The sequence below is a fragment of the Drosophila montana genome, unplaced genomic scaffold (genome assembly GCF_035044405.1).
Source record: "Drosophila montana isolate Dmon_TW-CO22-7 unplaced genomic scaffold, ASM3504440v1 contig_1417_1, whole genome shotgun sequence".
Classification (NCBI taxonomy): Eukaryota; Metazoa; Arthropoda; class Insecta; order Diptera; family Drosophilidae; genus Drosophila; species Drosophila montana.
The window spans coordinates 242,706-255,437 of record NW_026996370.1 but is presented as its reverse complement, the minus strand read 5'-3'; the positions used below and the strand labels follow the sequence as shown (position 1 = coordinate 255,437).

The following is a 12,732-nucleotide window of genomic DNA, read 5'->3' as shown; positions in this document are numbered from 1 at the left end:
CTCTTACTATATTTTACTCTCTGTCAACCTCTCTTTCTCTCTCTCTTTCTCTTTCTCTTCCTCTTATTTAATTCTTATTTCTTAATCTAATCCCGTTTATATTTCTATCTATTTTTCAGGGATATGTATAAAAGATTGGCCGCCTTCTACAATAGATGACAATAAACTTATCTTTTGTTAGGAAAGGAATTTTCAGGTATGTACATACATATATATATCCCGGACATATTTATATGCATTTAAATCTCAGGAAGAAGTATATATATGAGATAGGGTTATTGGTTTGGGCTCATACGATCATTATCCAATTTAGTTGTTTGTTTTTACTAAAACGCTCAGACTGAAAACTACATTAATAACTGTAATTTTAAGGATAGAGAGATATCAACCCTAAGTAAACAGAATTATTCATTATGAAGGATCTGGAGGGCCTCTTTTATATTTATTATACCCCTTTAACCCAATGCTGTTTGCTGGGTATGTCTACAAAATACACAGGTAGCAACACCTGTTTATGGTTTTTTGGCAAAACATTTTACAACTGCCGGGCCAAGAGAAGGTTGCACACGCACACACATGAACACATATAAGCACACACACAAGCAGACACACAGACACACCCACACTAAGAGAGAGAATGGTCGTCTGTTGTGTCGTTTGGTCGAGGCCAAAAGTTTTCGTAGCCAACTAATTTTTTCCTGTCAAATGCACAGACGACAACAAAAAAAGGCAAAAGGCGACGGCGACAACGACGTCTTGGCGGCAAAGTCGCCAAAAAAGAAGCCAAGACGGTGAGCGGGAGGGGACAGAGAGCGAGGGCGAGCGAAGAGCTGAAGGTGAAATTAAATGTAAGCAACGCAGGATATGCGAAAGGATGTGCGTGCCCTGTGTCTGTGTGTCCGTGTGTGTATGTGTGTGTGTGTGTGTGTGAGCTGCCATTTGCTTACGCCTGATTATGCGTTTGCATGCACATAAAGGCTAAAGTCAAACAGGAGACAAACTTCCTCGCCAGACCGCCGGCAAACAACAAACAAGAGCAGCGCTTCGCTTTGGCTACCTTTTTTTTATGATCATTATTTTTATTTTTTATTTATTTACGTGCGCTTTTGATGGGCTTGACAGCAGGTGTTTGCTTTGTGTGTGTGTGTGTCTGCCGGTAAAAATTTGATGGCATTTTATGCCATTGCAGATCAACCAAAAAACTGTCGACCAAGCTAGCCGTGCACGCCCTGCGTGCGCCATTAAAATAATGTCGGGTCGCGCGCCGCCTTCGCACGCTCTGTCATGCCCTCCAATTTCCAGCAGTTGCTCAAATGTAACTCTTTCTCTTGTGTGCCCTTCTTAGCGATTCTCATGACCTTATGTAATTTTAAGATTTTCATATTATTGTTAGCTTGAAGCTATGAAGAGAAGTCGCTCAAAAGTAATGCTTTCGCGTGTAGAAATATTTATTAACTGCTCTTCTATGCGAATTTCATAGCGAGAACTTAAGTATCTTGAAGATTCGCGGGTTATTGTTAGCTTGTTTGGAGAATTGCACTTCGTCATGGCTGATCACTTACTCTCCCTATCAATCTTTCTCTCTATTTGTTCTATATCTCTCTCTTTCTCTCTTTATATATATATATATATCTTTCTCTCTCTCTATATCCCTCTTCATGTCTTTCTTCTCCCTCTATCTCCCTTTCTCTGTCTATCTCTCCCCATCACCTCCTCTCTCCTCTTTCTCCCCTCCTTTCTGACTCAATTCACTCTTCATCTCTTCCTCTGTCCCTCTATATCTCTCTCTCTCTCTCTTGCTCTAAATCTCCCCTTTACTTTATTTATATTTATTCTTGATATTATTACTATTACTTATTACTAATTTTTTATGTGCCAATCTCTCAGACACGCGCCCCTGCTCTGTTCAATATCTATTGCACTCTCGCTCTCTCATTTGTTTAATACAGCCTTTATATGCGATTCTCATAAACTCAAGTACGGCCTATAGATTCACAGCTTGTCAATATGTTTTTTTACTTTATGTGCGAAAAAAAAGTAAATACGCATATATGTTAGAACAATATGTGCACAAGTACATTTTTAATAAATTATAATTAATTTAAAATAAGATTTAGCGTACCGTACTTGTTGTCATTTCCCACTCACAATGGCTGCCAAAAGCTTTATGCGTTAATAGGTGCCATGCCAACAGTTATCCGCATTTATTTGTTTTTTATTATTCTTTTGTTTTTTTTTTGTCCCCATCTTATTTTAATTATAAAACACGCCGCACACACTTGTTCAGCTTTTTGTCCGATGGGCCAGCAAATTGTCTGCACGGCAAGGTAACAGAGTATTAAGAATTTCAGCACCAGCAGCCAGTTTTTTTGACCAGCCAGCCGGAGTGGTCCCATCCGAGCAGGACAACAGAGCTCCGCCATGGCAACCCAAGCCGCTTAACGCAGCCAACTGCCAAATGTAAATATACTCCAACTCCCAGTAAAACCAGCAGCAGCAAAAAAAAAAAAAGGAAAAAAATACTTATACTATACAAAACTTTCTTAATAATACAAAAAAGAAAAGTCCATTCGAGGCGCAGCAGAGCCGCAAGCGGAATGCGCATTGTTTTCAGCTTTTCAGCGCCGACAACAACAACAACAAGAACAAGAACAGTTGGCGAAATAAAGAACGGAACTGGGCAACTGGGAGCGCGGCGCGACGCAGCGCGGCTTGAGGAACTTAAAAAACTTTGGCCATATCCCGCAGCTATGAACAACAGCAATCAATTTTCACATGCCGGCGAACAAATGTGCCGCAACGGGGAGCCCGACTCTCTCTCTCTCTGTGTGTGTGTGTGAGGGGCAAAAAAAAGGGGGGGGGGGGGCATGATTTTCCCACTGGGTAGTTTAAAATTATAATGCGGCGGAGCTTGTGCGCGTGTGAAAGTGCCGTCATGGCCATCAAACTGGGCAAACAGTGGACACTTTTGGGCACATACATATTTGCCGAGCGCTTCACATTACGTCCGGTTCCATCAAAATCTGCGGCACGCCCACGCCATCAACACCCGCCCCCACACTGCCACCCCCCCCCACCACAGTCGCCACGCTGATTAATTTCTCGTTTTTGCGCCATTTTCTATTTGTCTTGGTCTCAGTCTCGGTCTCTCGGTAATTACAACAAGTTCTGCGCCGCGTGGCACAAGATAAACACAGCCAGCGCCGAGATCTCTGGCGAGAAGTGATTCTCAGCTGGGTGAATGCTTCCGGTAATTGAATCAAATGAAGCAGCATTAGTAAGTATTAGCTTCTTAGTAAGTATTCTTATTCTTCAGCAGCTACAACAGCTCCTGCTACTGTATACCATAACTGTGTTTGTTTTTCTAAATTAATTTTTAATTTAATATACGTGTTATAGGGCAGTCTAGGGCTAGCTAGTTTCACGCCCCCCCCCAGGCACAGAGAGCATTGTGTGCGAGCGGAGGGCGGACAGCAAAAGAAAAATTAAAAGGTAAACAAACCAAAAAAAAAAAACAAGACTTAAGAGTCGGCAATGCACGGCTTAGACATGTCCTGTAACTAAATAAGCGGGGATATTCCACCCAAAAGAGTGGAAAAATCACGAAAAACGTTTGTGTGAAACACTTTTGATTGGCCTCATACTCATTTTCAAATATGTTTATTCAAATTCATTTGATGCGTGTTTCACACTTCCCGGAAAATCCACGGGTTTCACACTTTTCGCAGAATCCAAGCATCTGATCTGATTTTTCAGCGGTTTTGGAAATTCCACCCGCAACTGTGGAAATTTGTAGAAAAAATTGCATTTGTTTTGTTTAAAGAAATTTGTGAAAATTGATTAAATACGTTTTTCACGGAATGCGTATCAAATGTTTAATGAACGAAGGTTTGCTTCAAGATTCTCAAGATTATTATTAAACATTTAAACCATATAAACCTGACTAAATCGCTGGCTCTCTTTACGCTCATCTAGACTTATAAGCCATTATACCTTATAAAGTTGCCTTTTCTACACATTTTCTGGCTACAAGTTGAAAAAAAAGAACAGAAGAAATGTTAGCATTTAAATGCTTGCCTAAGTAAAGTTGACTTTGCCAGGCACTTGCTGCAAATAAAGAAAACAAATAATAATTAAAACCATTTGATGAACATAATTAATAAAGTGAAGCAAACTTTGTTTAAACTTCAGAAAACTTTTATTGCTTAACAAAGACATCAATTTTCAGTTACGTTTTAAAACATTAACTGAAAAAAGCTCTGAGGAACGGGTTAACAAGCCTATAACAAATCAATGCCTCTCTTTGCGATTCTCAACAGGGTTTTTCACATGCTTGGGCTCTGATTTTCCGTGAAACTTCAACTTTAGCCTTATTTATAAAACAGAAATCTCTTAAGATCCATGAGCATACAAATTTGATAAGATATCCAATTACCCATTATAACATCTAATAAACCTTATGACAATATTTAAATACCCTAATTCTGGGCTACACTGGGCTCAAAAGTGGCCAGAACGAGCCCGCAAGTATATGAAGTACATAAATAGACGCCGAAATAATATAAAAATGCGAGGTTGGAGCGAAGGGGCAGACAATTCCAGTTGGTCAGCAGATTTCGCTGGTTTTCGCAGCCGAAAATAAAAGTAAAGCAGCAGCACAAAGCGAAACGGGCAGCAGGGAAGTGGTGCGAATAGACGAGTGCCAGGACGCAGACCAGGGCCAGGGCCAGGACGAGGGCGAGGACGTGGACGGGCACGGGGAATACGTTTTCCAAGATAAACGGAAACAAGCCAAGATGGAATTAATTTTCCGCTTTGAACAAACAAGCGGATGTAAATAAAAAGTACCAGCGAACGTTTTCTACGTCAAAGTCATTCGGCGCGCGGTCGGCGGGGATCCAAAGGAGCCGGGCAGCCGCAATGGCTTAGACTACGACCCACTGACACCCCGGCCCCTACCCTATCCTTACCTCCCCGCCCCCATTCAGTTGTTTTTGTTCTTGTCGAGCTGTTTAGGCGAGGGCGCTGCGTCTGCCAAGTTTAGCCCAAGAACAGGCTGGCCCAAGTTATGTGCTGTTAATGACTGTACAAGAAGTTTAATTGTATGCCCAGCGTTAAGCGTTAAGTCGAGCTACGAGAAAGATAGAGATATAGAGAGTATAGAGAACGGAGTAGTGGCTGCCTCTGCCTGGGCGTGGCCAATTGTGGGCGCACACACGCCTATTGACAAATTGCAATTTAAATAGACAGCAATAAGTTAAACAGACGCACATGGACACAAATGGAATTGGGGGGGAATACATGAGAAGGACATAAAGCACGCAACATCTAATTAGTTTAGCAGCTCAGGCGGGGAGATGAAAGACCTGAGCTCATAAAGATGGGCGATAGTTCGACTATCGGTTAAGCAATGGGCAGAGAATTAGAGAAAGGGAGGCAGAGATTGTGTTCTGGAATACACAAGGAAGTTAAGCATTTAACTGGGAGTAGATTTAGACTTTATCACATCTAATCGTAAAATGGTAGAAAGTGTGAGTTCCATATTCAAGGAAGAGGTTCTTATTCATCGTATAGGGCATAGATTTCTCTAGAAGTACCTTAAGACAGTGAGATAGAGAGAGAGAGCTCTACTTAAGGTCGAGCTATTTACACATCATATAGGAAACGAGAACTCTCTGGACTTATTTGAGCACATCTGATTAAGTATCTCATAGGAAGAAGGTCTTGTCTTGTGTCCACCTGTCATATATACATCAAAAAGTCTTCTTTATGAAAACATATATATTTTTTTCAACATTTAAAATTTTTCTGAGGAGAAAGCTCTAAACCTTGCAAATATAGTAAATCTATAAAATAATTGTTAATTATCCCAAAAAAATTATTTATTTTTTAATTGATTATTATTTGTTGACAACGACCAGGTTCTTCGAAAAATTCCCAATGCTTATCTGCAAAAGTTGTATTCGATAGTTTTGCATACTCCGCCGCTTACAGATATCGTTTCATCTCTAGCTGTTAAATACATTAGGACATTCTTTTACTGGCTAACTTACTTACATATATTATTTTATATTATATTATATTATAGTATGTTCTGGCACAAAATAGTTGCCATCTCTCGGCGCTCTAATGTTGTTGTTTGTGTACCAAATATTGATGAAACATTTACGCACATACGCACACAATTAAACACGTTTACTCACGCAGCACACAAAGTGATGCTCACACAGATACACAAACTCTCACACTCACACACACACACACACACACGCGCACAGACAGCATGTATAAGTAGTAATTGATGGGTTTCCTTTTATAACAACATCAATCATACGCACTGTGTTGCCCAGCATTTTGTGCCCAGGTTAAATAATACATTTCTATGTATGTATGTACACATATCTAGCATTTGGAATGTATTTATTTGGCAAAGCTACTTTGCACTTTATCAAATATACATGGATATATATATATAAAAATGTACCTATATATGTATATGTATGTGTTAAGCTACCAGCTAATCCAATCACGCCTTGACATTGCACTTGCCTACTGTTGTTGTTGTCGTCGTCGTTGTTGCTGTCTCTGTGGTAAGACTCTGTCGCTTTATCCAACACAAAATGTTCACCCAAATCATGCCACATACTCCCATATAGATAATGCGAAATCTTGGCGCTATAAACATAAAATTCAGAGCCTGTGCGGGCAGCCAGAAGGCACACGATCGTATAAAAGTTGGCAGGAATTTTGCGCGCAGCTCCTCAAATGTATCCTCAGAGCCCTCCATAAGAGCCATGCCTGAATAGGTTTACAAAAAAGAATATATATGAAGTTCATTAAAATATAATAGCTTAAAATACTAACATATACAATTAAGGCATTTTAAAGATTTCAATCAATTTATATACTGCCTATATTACGAAGTATTTTATAACAAACTCTTGGTAAACTTAAGAACTTGAGTATTTCTTCTAAAAAGTTTTCAAGGTTTTGCTCACCTGTATAAAATAATGTCAAGCAATATGGTGTCAATATAAACTGATCCAGCAGCAATTTTTTTAAAATCGTTGTCTTCAATGTGCCTGGAAAAGTGCCATCCAGCCATTTGTACCTAAGATTGATGTAAGACAAGTCAATCAACAGAAAGCGACGCTCAACTGTGATATGAATACAAGGCAGATATGATAACGAAATGAAGTATACGTAGAGTGCTTGAGATTAGTGTAACTTTGGACTATATATATGCGTGAACAATCGCCTCTTAGTGTATCTTTGTATCTGTAGATGGTGTTTCGTGTGGCTTTTATCCGACACTTACATATCTGTTGCATTAGCGTGCACATATGCCTCATTCGACGGTGCGTAGCGTGCTTGGCTGGAGCTTTATGCACAAAAGCTTTGCGCTCTTGCCGGTGCTGCTTAAGAGAGTGAAGAAAGAGAGGCCAAAAGTGCTCTTTGATGGCATACACGTGCTGGGCAGCTTTTGCAAATAGTAAACAAATTGATAAAAGAAACGAAAGAAGCCACCAAATAAAAACATGCGACAATTTACAATCTAAGTAAAGAGAGAGAGAGAGGGGGGGTAATATGTATGCGTGTGCGGGTGTGTGTGTGTGTGTGCGTCTTGTTGTTGTTGTTCAATTAAGGTGCTTGCTGCCCAGACACAATAAGCACATGTATACATTAGTAATATGCATATGTGTGCGTGTGCATGTGTTAGTGCGTATTACATATGTTAAGTGTGGGGCAGACGAACCAAGCGTAAAGTGATGGGGCATAGATGGCGGTGCCCATTACCGCATAGCGTCCTACAGTTGCATAATCGATATCCTCACGCTCCTCCGGCCGCTGCAAGACACATAAATCTAATTAGCCTCCCCCCGCACTTGGGCATATATGTATGTATGTATGCAACTGCTTCCACTCACCGCCAGCCAGCGCTTGGAGACATATTGCTGTGTGAACTCCGCACCCACATAGAGGCTGCCATAGATGGCGCTATTGGTCACAAAGGGATGGCGTCTGAATAGGCCGCGGGCGCCGGCAATAAGGCGTGACATCGTCTGGCAATGGAAACAACAAACCGAGTCCAAGTCTTATTTATATATATATATCTATTTAATTAACTGTTACAATTGCGCTTGCCCTTCCAGAGAGACAGCTGCCAGCGCCGTCAAAGCTTCACAGCAGAATGAAGCTCGTGCCGCTCAGCTGTTACAAATGCTGCGACAGCTGAAAAGAGCGCAGCGACTGGCTTGGCTTATCAAGAGAGAGAGAGAGAGAGAGAGAGATAGTGAGAGGGCGCTTGAGATATTCCATTTTCCGGTTATGTTTGATAAACTTTACAGATCCGCTGCAGCGACTTTTCGTGTGTGCCGAAAATTAAATGATATATGAAGTTCAATAAAACATAATGAACTGTTGCAGAACTTAATATTTTTGCTTTTAGCTGTTTATTTATGACAATCATAAAAAGGCAAAAACTTCCATTTACAATGCAGGTCATATATATTTTACTATCTGTGCTTTATGTACAGATAAGATTTGTTTATTAAACTGCAATTTCTGAATGAAGAGAATATAAATTTACACCTATAGCAACAAAAGCTCAAATGAAACGTAACTTGTCCATTAAGATAAGCAGATAAAAGTCAAAGTGTAAATAAACCAAAAATATTGATAACAAGACTTATTTTAAATGTAAAATAAATAACCAACTGGAATAAGCACAAGAAATAACTTTAAGCCTCAAGAACTTAGAAACTTAGTTCATAAAATATATATATAAAAAGAATTAAACAAAATTTAAAAAAATGGAAAAGATACTTAAATTTTCAACATAATAATTGTTTATTGTTTATTTGTTGTACAAAATATATGAAAAACTTTCTATAACATTTTTATAAAAAATAAAAAGAAACTTAAAGCTGCAACATAACAAATTGTTTGCTCTAGTCGGGAGTGCTTGACTAGGAGATACCCTGAACCTTCTTCTACAAAACTATAAAATAATAAATAAATAATAAATTGTTAACAAAACTAGATATTTTTAGCTCAGCTTGTATTTCCATTTTATATCAACCTACATTTGCAACGTAAGTCTGCAATATAATAAATAGTTAATTAAACTATATGTTGCTCCGATCCATAGCTCTTTTTTATACCAGCTGTTCCCATCCCTTATCAACTTCTATAATCCAACTGTGCCCATTCCTTCAACCTTCTTAAAATTCCTCCTTTATATATGCATGAAATCCTTTATGTACCCAGTTGACGCAATCAGGGCTCAGCTCATTCCGTCTTCCATTCCAATCAAGGACACACTTTGAGCCACAAAAACTTTTAACCATAAAAATGCAATAAGTGTACTAACTGTACAGACCCTTTGCTAACGGCAATTTACGCACGACTAACAAGCGCAGCAGAGAGACAAGTGCCCCCAAAACATGGAAAACTTTGATTGAGTGCCAAAGAAACTGCCGGGTGGAAGGTGTTAAGAACTGAAACCAATTTAAAAAGTTGGCCTAACCATATGGAGAGCGGCTGGTGAGGAATGCAAAAAAAAAAAAAAACAAGAATAAAATAAACTGAGTTAAAAGAAGAAAAAAAAAACAAACTAAGCACAAAGCAGTCGACGACGCAGTCAAAGCTAACAGCACACAACACAACAAACAAACAAGGCGAATAAAAAAACAACTTTGCACACACGACCACGAACACGACAGTTGAACACTTCACAGACCAAGGATGAACTTGGGCGCGTTGGCCAGAAGCCTGAGCAATAGTCTGAGAACTGCCGTCGGCTCCAAGAAGCAGCTGGACACAACGCCAACGGCAAGCGAAAGCCCAACGGAACCAGCTAAGCTATCGACGCCGCCGAGCAGCAACAGCAATTCCACAGAGCTGGACAGTCTTAGTGGCCATCATCTCAGTGAGCCTGTGGCACGGATCAATCCACGCCGTCTGCCTTATAAGCAAACGGTTCATCAAATTCTTGACAAGGTCAGTGAGCTGGAGCACACGCTCTACGAGGATCAGCAGCAGGAGTTCAAGTTGCGCATGGCCCTGGAGCGTCAAACGGAGCGCATACACGAGCTCAACTTTTCGCTGGACACCGAAAAGCAACGCAATGAGCGACTGGTGCAGCTGCTGCGTGGCGTCGATGCCGACTCCTCCAGCGAGAGTGAGCCGGAATCCCAGCTGTTGAACGGCATGCGGCTGCACACCAAAGGCGAACTATATGGCTCGATTAGTCCACTGCTAATGCAACAGCGGTAAGTATGATTTAAAAACTTCAAAAAGCTTTAAGTCTGATAGTATTTAGCTTAAAGCTCGACTCTTTGTGAAGTAGACTTAAGCTTTGAAAAGCTAAACGTAAATAATGAAAGCTAGACTTATTGCTGAACTATACAATCGGATAAGTCCTATGATAGTGTAGCAGCAGTAACTGTACTTTCAAATCTTGCAACAGCTTTAAGTTTGTAAATATAAAATCTTGACTCAGTGCTGAACTGAACTAAATTAGCTCGACCAATGATTAAAAAGTACTCAAAAGCTTTAAGTAAGATAGAAAACAAGTAAAAGCTCGACTAATTATGATCTGGGCAAAAAAAGCTTTCGGGCGCTTTCAGTCAATTATAAAATCAAAGCTAGACTTTACTGAACTGGTCAACAGCAGTATTTAAATAGCTTTCAAAATACTTATGTATATTTAAAAAGGGAAAGCCCGGCTTATTGTAAAATAAATTAAAGCTTCTGAAAGCTTAAAGTTCGTAAAAACGAATTTCCACTTTTTGCTGAACTGGAGTATATTATTTAAAAAACTTTTAAATTAAAGCTCCGACTTATTGCTGAACTAGGCCTTATTAATAAAAGCTTTCAAAAGCTTAGAGTAAGAAAAAACTAAAGCTCGACTTAATGCTAAATTGGACACTATAATCTTATCATTCACCTAATTTTATCACGTTCAGTTACGACGAACTCCAAGCCTCTCATCGTCAAACCCATCGGCAGTTGGCCAAGAAGGATAAGGCCATTAAGCTTCTTCAGTGCGACTTGGAGGTGTTGCGTGGCAAATATGATTCCATTTGCAATGATTATCGCAGCGAGCACCGGCGCCTGGAAGCGCTCTGTACACGTTATATGCACATGCAGCAGAAGAAGAAGCAGCAGATCTGCATCCTTAAGGAAACGCTGGGCTATGCCAGCGAATGCATTCTGCACGCCCAGATGAGCATTGAGAGCTGCGATCGCAGCGGCTCCGGCATCAACGAGCAGCATTTAACCCTCTTCAATCAAAATTTGGAGTTATTTATGCGTTCTCTGCGCAATTGTTGCTGTTTGCGCAAACTACAAGAGCTGGAACGGCAGCAGGGCCTGCACGTTGAGCAGGAGCCGGAGTTGCCCAGCCCAGAGCTGAGCACGACAGCCTCGTCTGGATTCAGTTCGAACGGTCCATCGCAATTGGATGCGCCAAAGCTGAAGCGGCGACATCGGAAACGTCAGAAGCATTGAAAAAGGTTCCAAAAAATTCAATTTATTCATTCATTTCATTTGCTCTTAACTGTTAGGTTATGTGCTTGCAAAGTTAAATGTTTTATTTGACATTTTTGGAAGAAAAATTCAAACAAAAAAATAGTTAAGCTTAGCAAGGAAAATAGCAAAAAAAAAGTTAGTGCACTTAATAAACAAATTGAAACGTAATCAAACGATTTGTGTGCCCTAATAGACTTTTTAGATTCTCATCTGATCTGTTTGTCGAACCAAGTCCCCTTTCTATTGGATGTCATGATCTAAACATAAACTGAACAAATTTTAAGAACAACACAGTGATCGTTGTTTAGTTAATCGTAATGGGGCAGTACTGAAAGAAACTCAAATTAATTTTAATCTTAATAATCAGATATATCTTAAAACTAAGGCAAAATGCCGCTATTCGATACGAAAAAACAAAAACGCACTCTTGTTCAACCAGCAAAAGTGCGAAAATCTCGTAATTCCAATCGCGTTACTATCAATCCAGATAAGACTAAAGGAAACGAGGCAGTTAGCACAGATAAACTGAGTACACCGGCGAATCAACCGGGCAGTTTCTATGAATCCGATTCTGATTCAGATGAGCAGCATGCGGAAGCATTGCCGGCCACAGATGTCACCATTTATAATGAGTACGATATGGGGCCCGCATTTGGCTGCAAGTTTCCCATACCATTTATACGATTTATGGTCGAGCGTGTTTTAGTGGAAAAGCTAAAGGGTAAGGATGCATATTCAAAGTGAGATCCGTTTGACTTAGTTGCACTTTGTACGGGCACAGGCAAGACATATCAAGCTGGGGATGCTGTAAAGTGGGTGCGCGATGTTGCTGATACTATCAACACGAAAATGATGGGATATTGCCTGCAACAGCGTTACAAGCATGTGATAAATGTTTCTATATATCAACAGAACGGTGCCGGGTTCTTTCATGGCTTCCGTGCTGTTTGGGATACGCTTTCTGATGATTATTTGTGCAATACCTTTGATGCCGGTAGTTTTATATGCATTGTCACTGTTTTCGGATGTTATACATATTAAATTAATGAAATAAATCATAAATGCACGCAATAAATAATCGCATACAAACCTGTTGCAATATTCAAATTTATTTAGTTATGCGCGTAACCTAACAGACCAGAACAGCTGTTCAGTGGCAACTAAATTAAACGATACTATCGATATTACGATATTACG

General features: G+C 39.9%; 3 protein-coding genes across 4 annotated transcripts; 2 read left to right on the top strand and 1 right to left on the bottom strand.

Moving 5' to 3' along the window:
- Nucleotides 1–6,399: 6,399 nt before the first annotated feature.
- On the bottom strand, nt 6,400–8,233 carry LOC135430116 (mpv17-like protein). 2 transcript variants are annotated; one of them, XM_064684666.1, is made up of 5 exons: nt 8,134–8,233; nt 7,929–8,063; nt 7,757–7,848; nt 6,999–7,111; nt 6,400–6,798 (listed from the first exon to the last, which is right to left on the bottom strand). In XM_064684666.1, exons 2-5 carry the CDS (start codon nt 8,058–8,060, stop codon nt 6,527–6,529), a joined length of 609 nt encoding a protein of 202 aa, XP_064540736.1. In that variant the 5' UTR covers nt 8,061–8,063; nt 8,134–8,233; the 3' UTR covers nt 6,400–6,526. The 2 variants fall into 2 exon arrangements, with proteins under 2 accessions (XP_064540736.1, XP_064540740.1); XM_064684670.1 differs by lacking the exons at nt 7,757–7,848; nt 7,929–8,063; nt 8,134–8,233 and adding an exon at nt 7,319–7,699.
- Nucleotides 8,234–9,622: 1,389 nt separating this feature from the next.
- LOC135430046 (uncharacterized) lies at nt 9,623–11,664 on the top strand. Its single transcript, XM_064684595.1, has 2 exons — nt 9,623–10,274; nt 10,971–11,664. The coding sequence occupies exons 1-2, from the start codon at nt 9,748–9,750 to the stop codon at nt 11,512–11,514; spliced, it is 1,071 nt and encodes a 356-aa protein (XP_064540665.1). The 5' UTR covers nt 9,623–9,747; the 3' UTR covers nt 11,515–11,664.
- A 121-nt stretch (nt 11,665–11,785) lies between these two features.
- On the top strand, nt 11,786–12,624 carry LOC135430086 (dynein light chain Tctex-type). Its single transcript, XM_064684639.1, has 2 exons — nt 11,786–12,256; nt 12,317–12,624. The coding sequence occupies exons 1-2, from the start codon at nt 11,926–11,928 to the stop codon at nt 12,574–12,576; spliced, it is 591 nt and encodes a 196-aa protein (XP_064540709.1). The 5' UTR covers nt 11,786–11,925; the 3' UTR covers nt 12,577–12,624.
- The last annotated feature ends 108 nt before the right edge of the window (nt 12,625–12,732 follow it).

Bases quoted from the DNA above. Each gene is read 5' to 3' on its own strand.
- LOC135430116 (XM_064684666.1), bottom strand. From the start codon at position 8,060: ATGTCACGCCTTATTGCCGGCGCCCGCGGCCTATTCAGACGCCATCCC. The intron at 7,849-7,928 runs GTGAGTGGAAGC...TGTGTCTTGCAG, and splicing joins TCTCCAAGCGCTGGCTGGCG to CGGCCGGAGGAGCGTGAGGA. The intron at 7,112-7,756 runs GTTCGTCTGCCC...CATCAATCTTAG, and splicing joins GCCCCATCACTTTACGCTTG to GTACAAATGGCTGGATGGCA.
- LOC135430086 (XM_064684639.1), top strand. From the start codon at position 11,926: ATGCCGCTATTCGATACGAAAAAACAAAAACGCACTCTTGTTCAACCA. The intron at 12,257-12,316 runs GTAAGGATGCAT...GTACGGGCACAG, and splicing joins TTTAGTGGAAAAGCTAAAGG to GCAAGACATATCAAGCTGGG.
- LOC135430046 (XM_064684595.1), top strand. From the start codon at position 9,748: ATGAACTTGGGCGCGTTGGCCAGAAGCCTGAGCAATAGTCTGAGAACT. The intron at 10,275-10,970 runs GTAAGTATGATT...TATCACGTTCAG, and splicing joins CCACTGCTAATGCAACAGCG to TTACGACGAACTCCAAGCCT.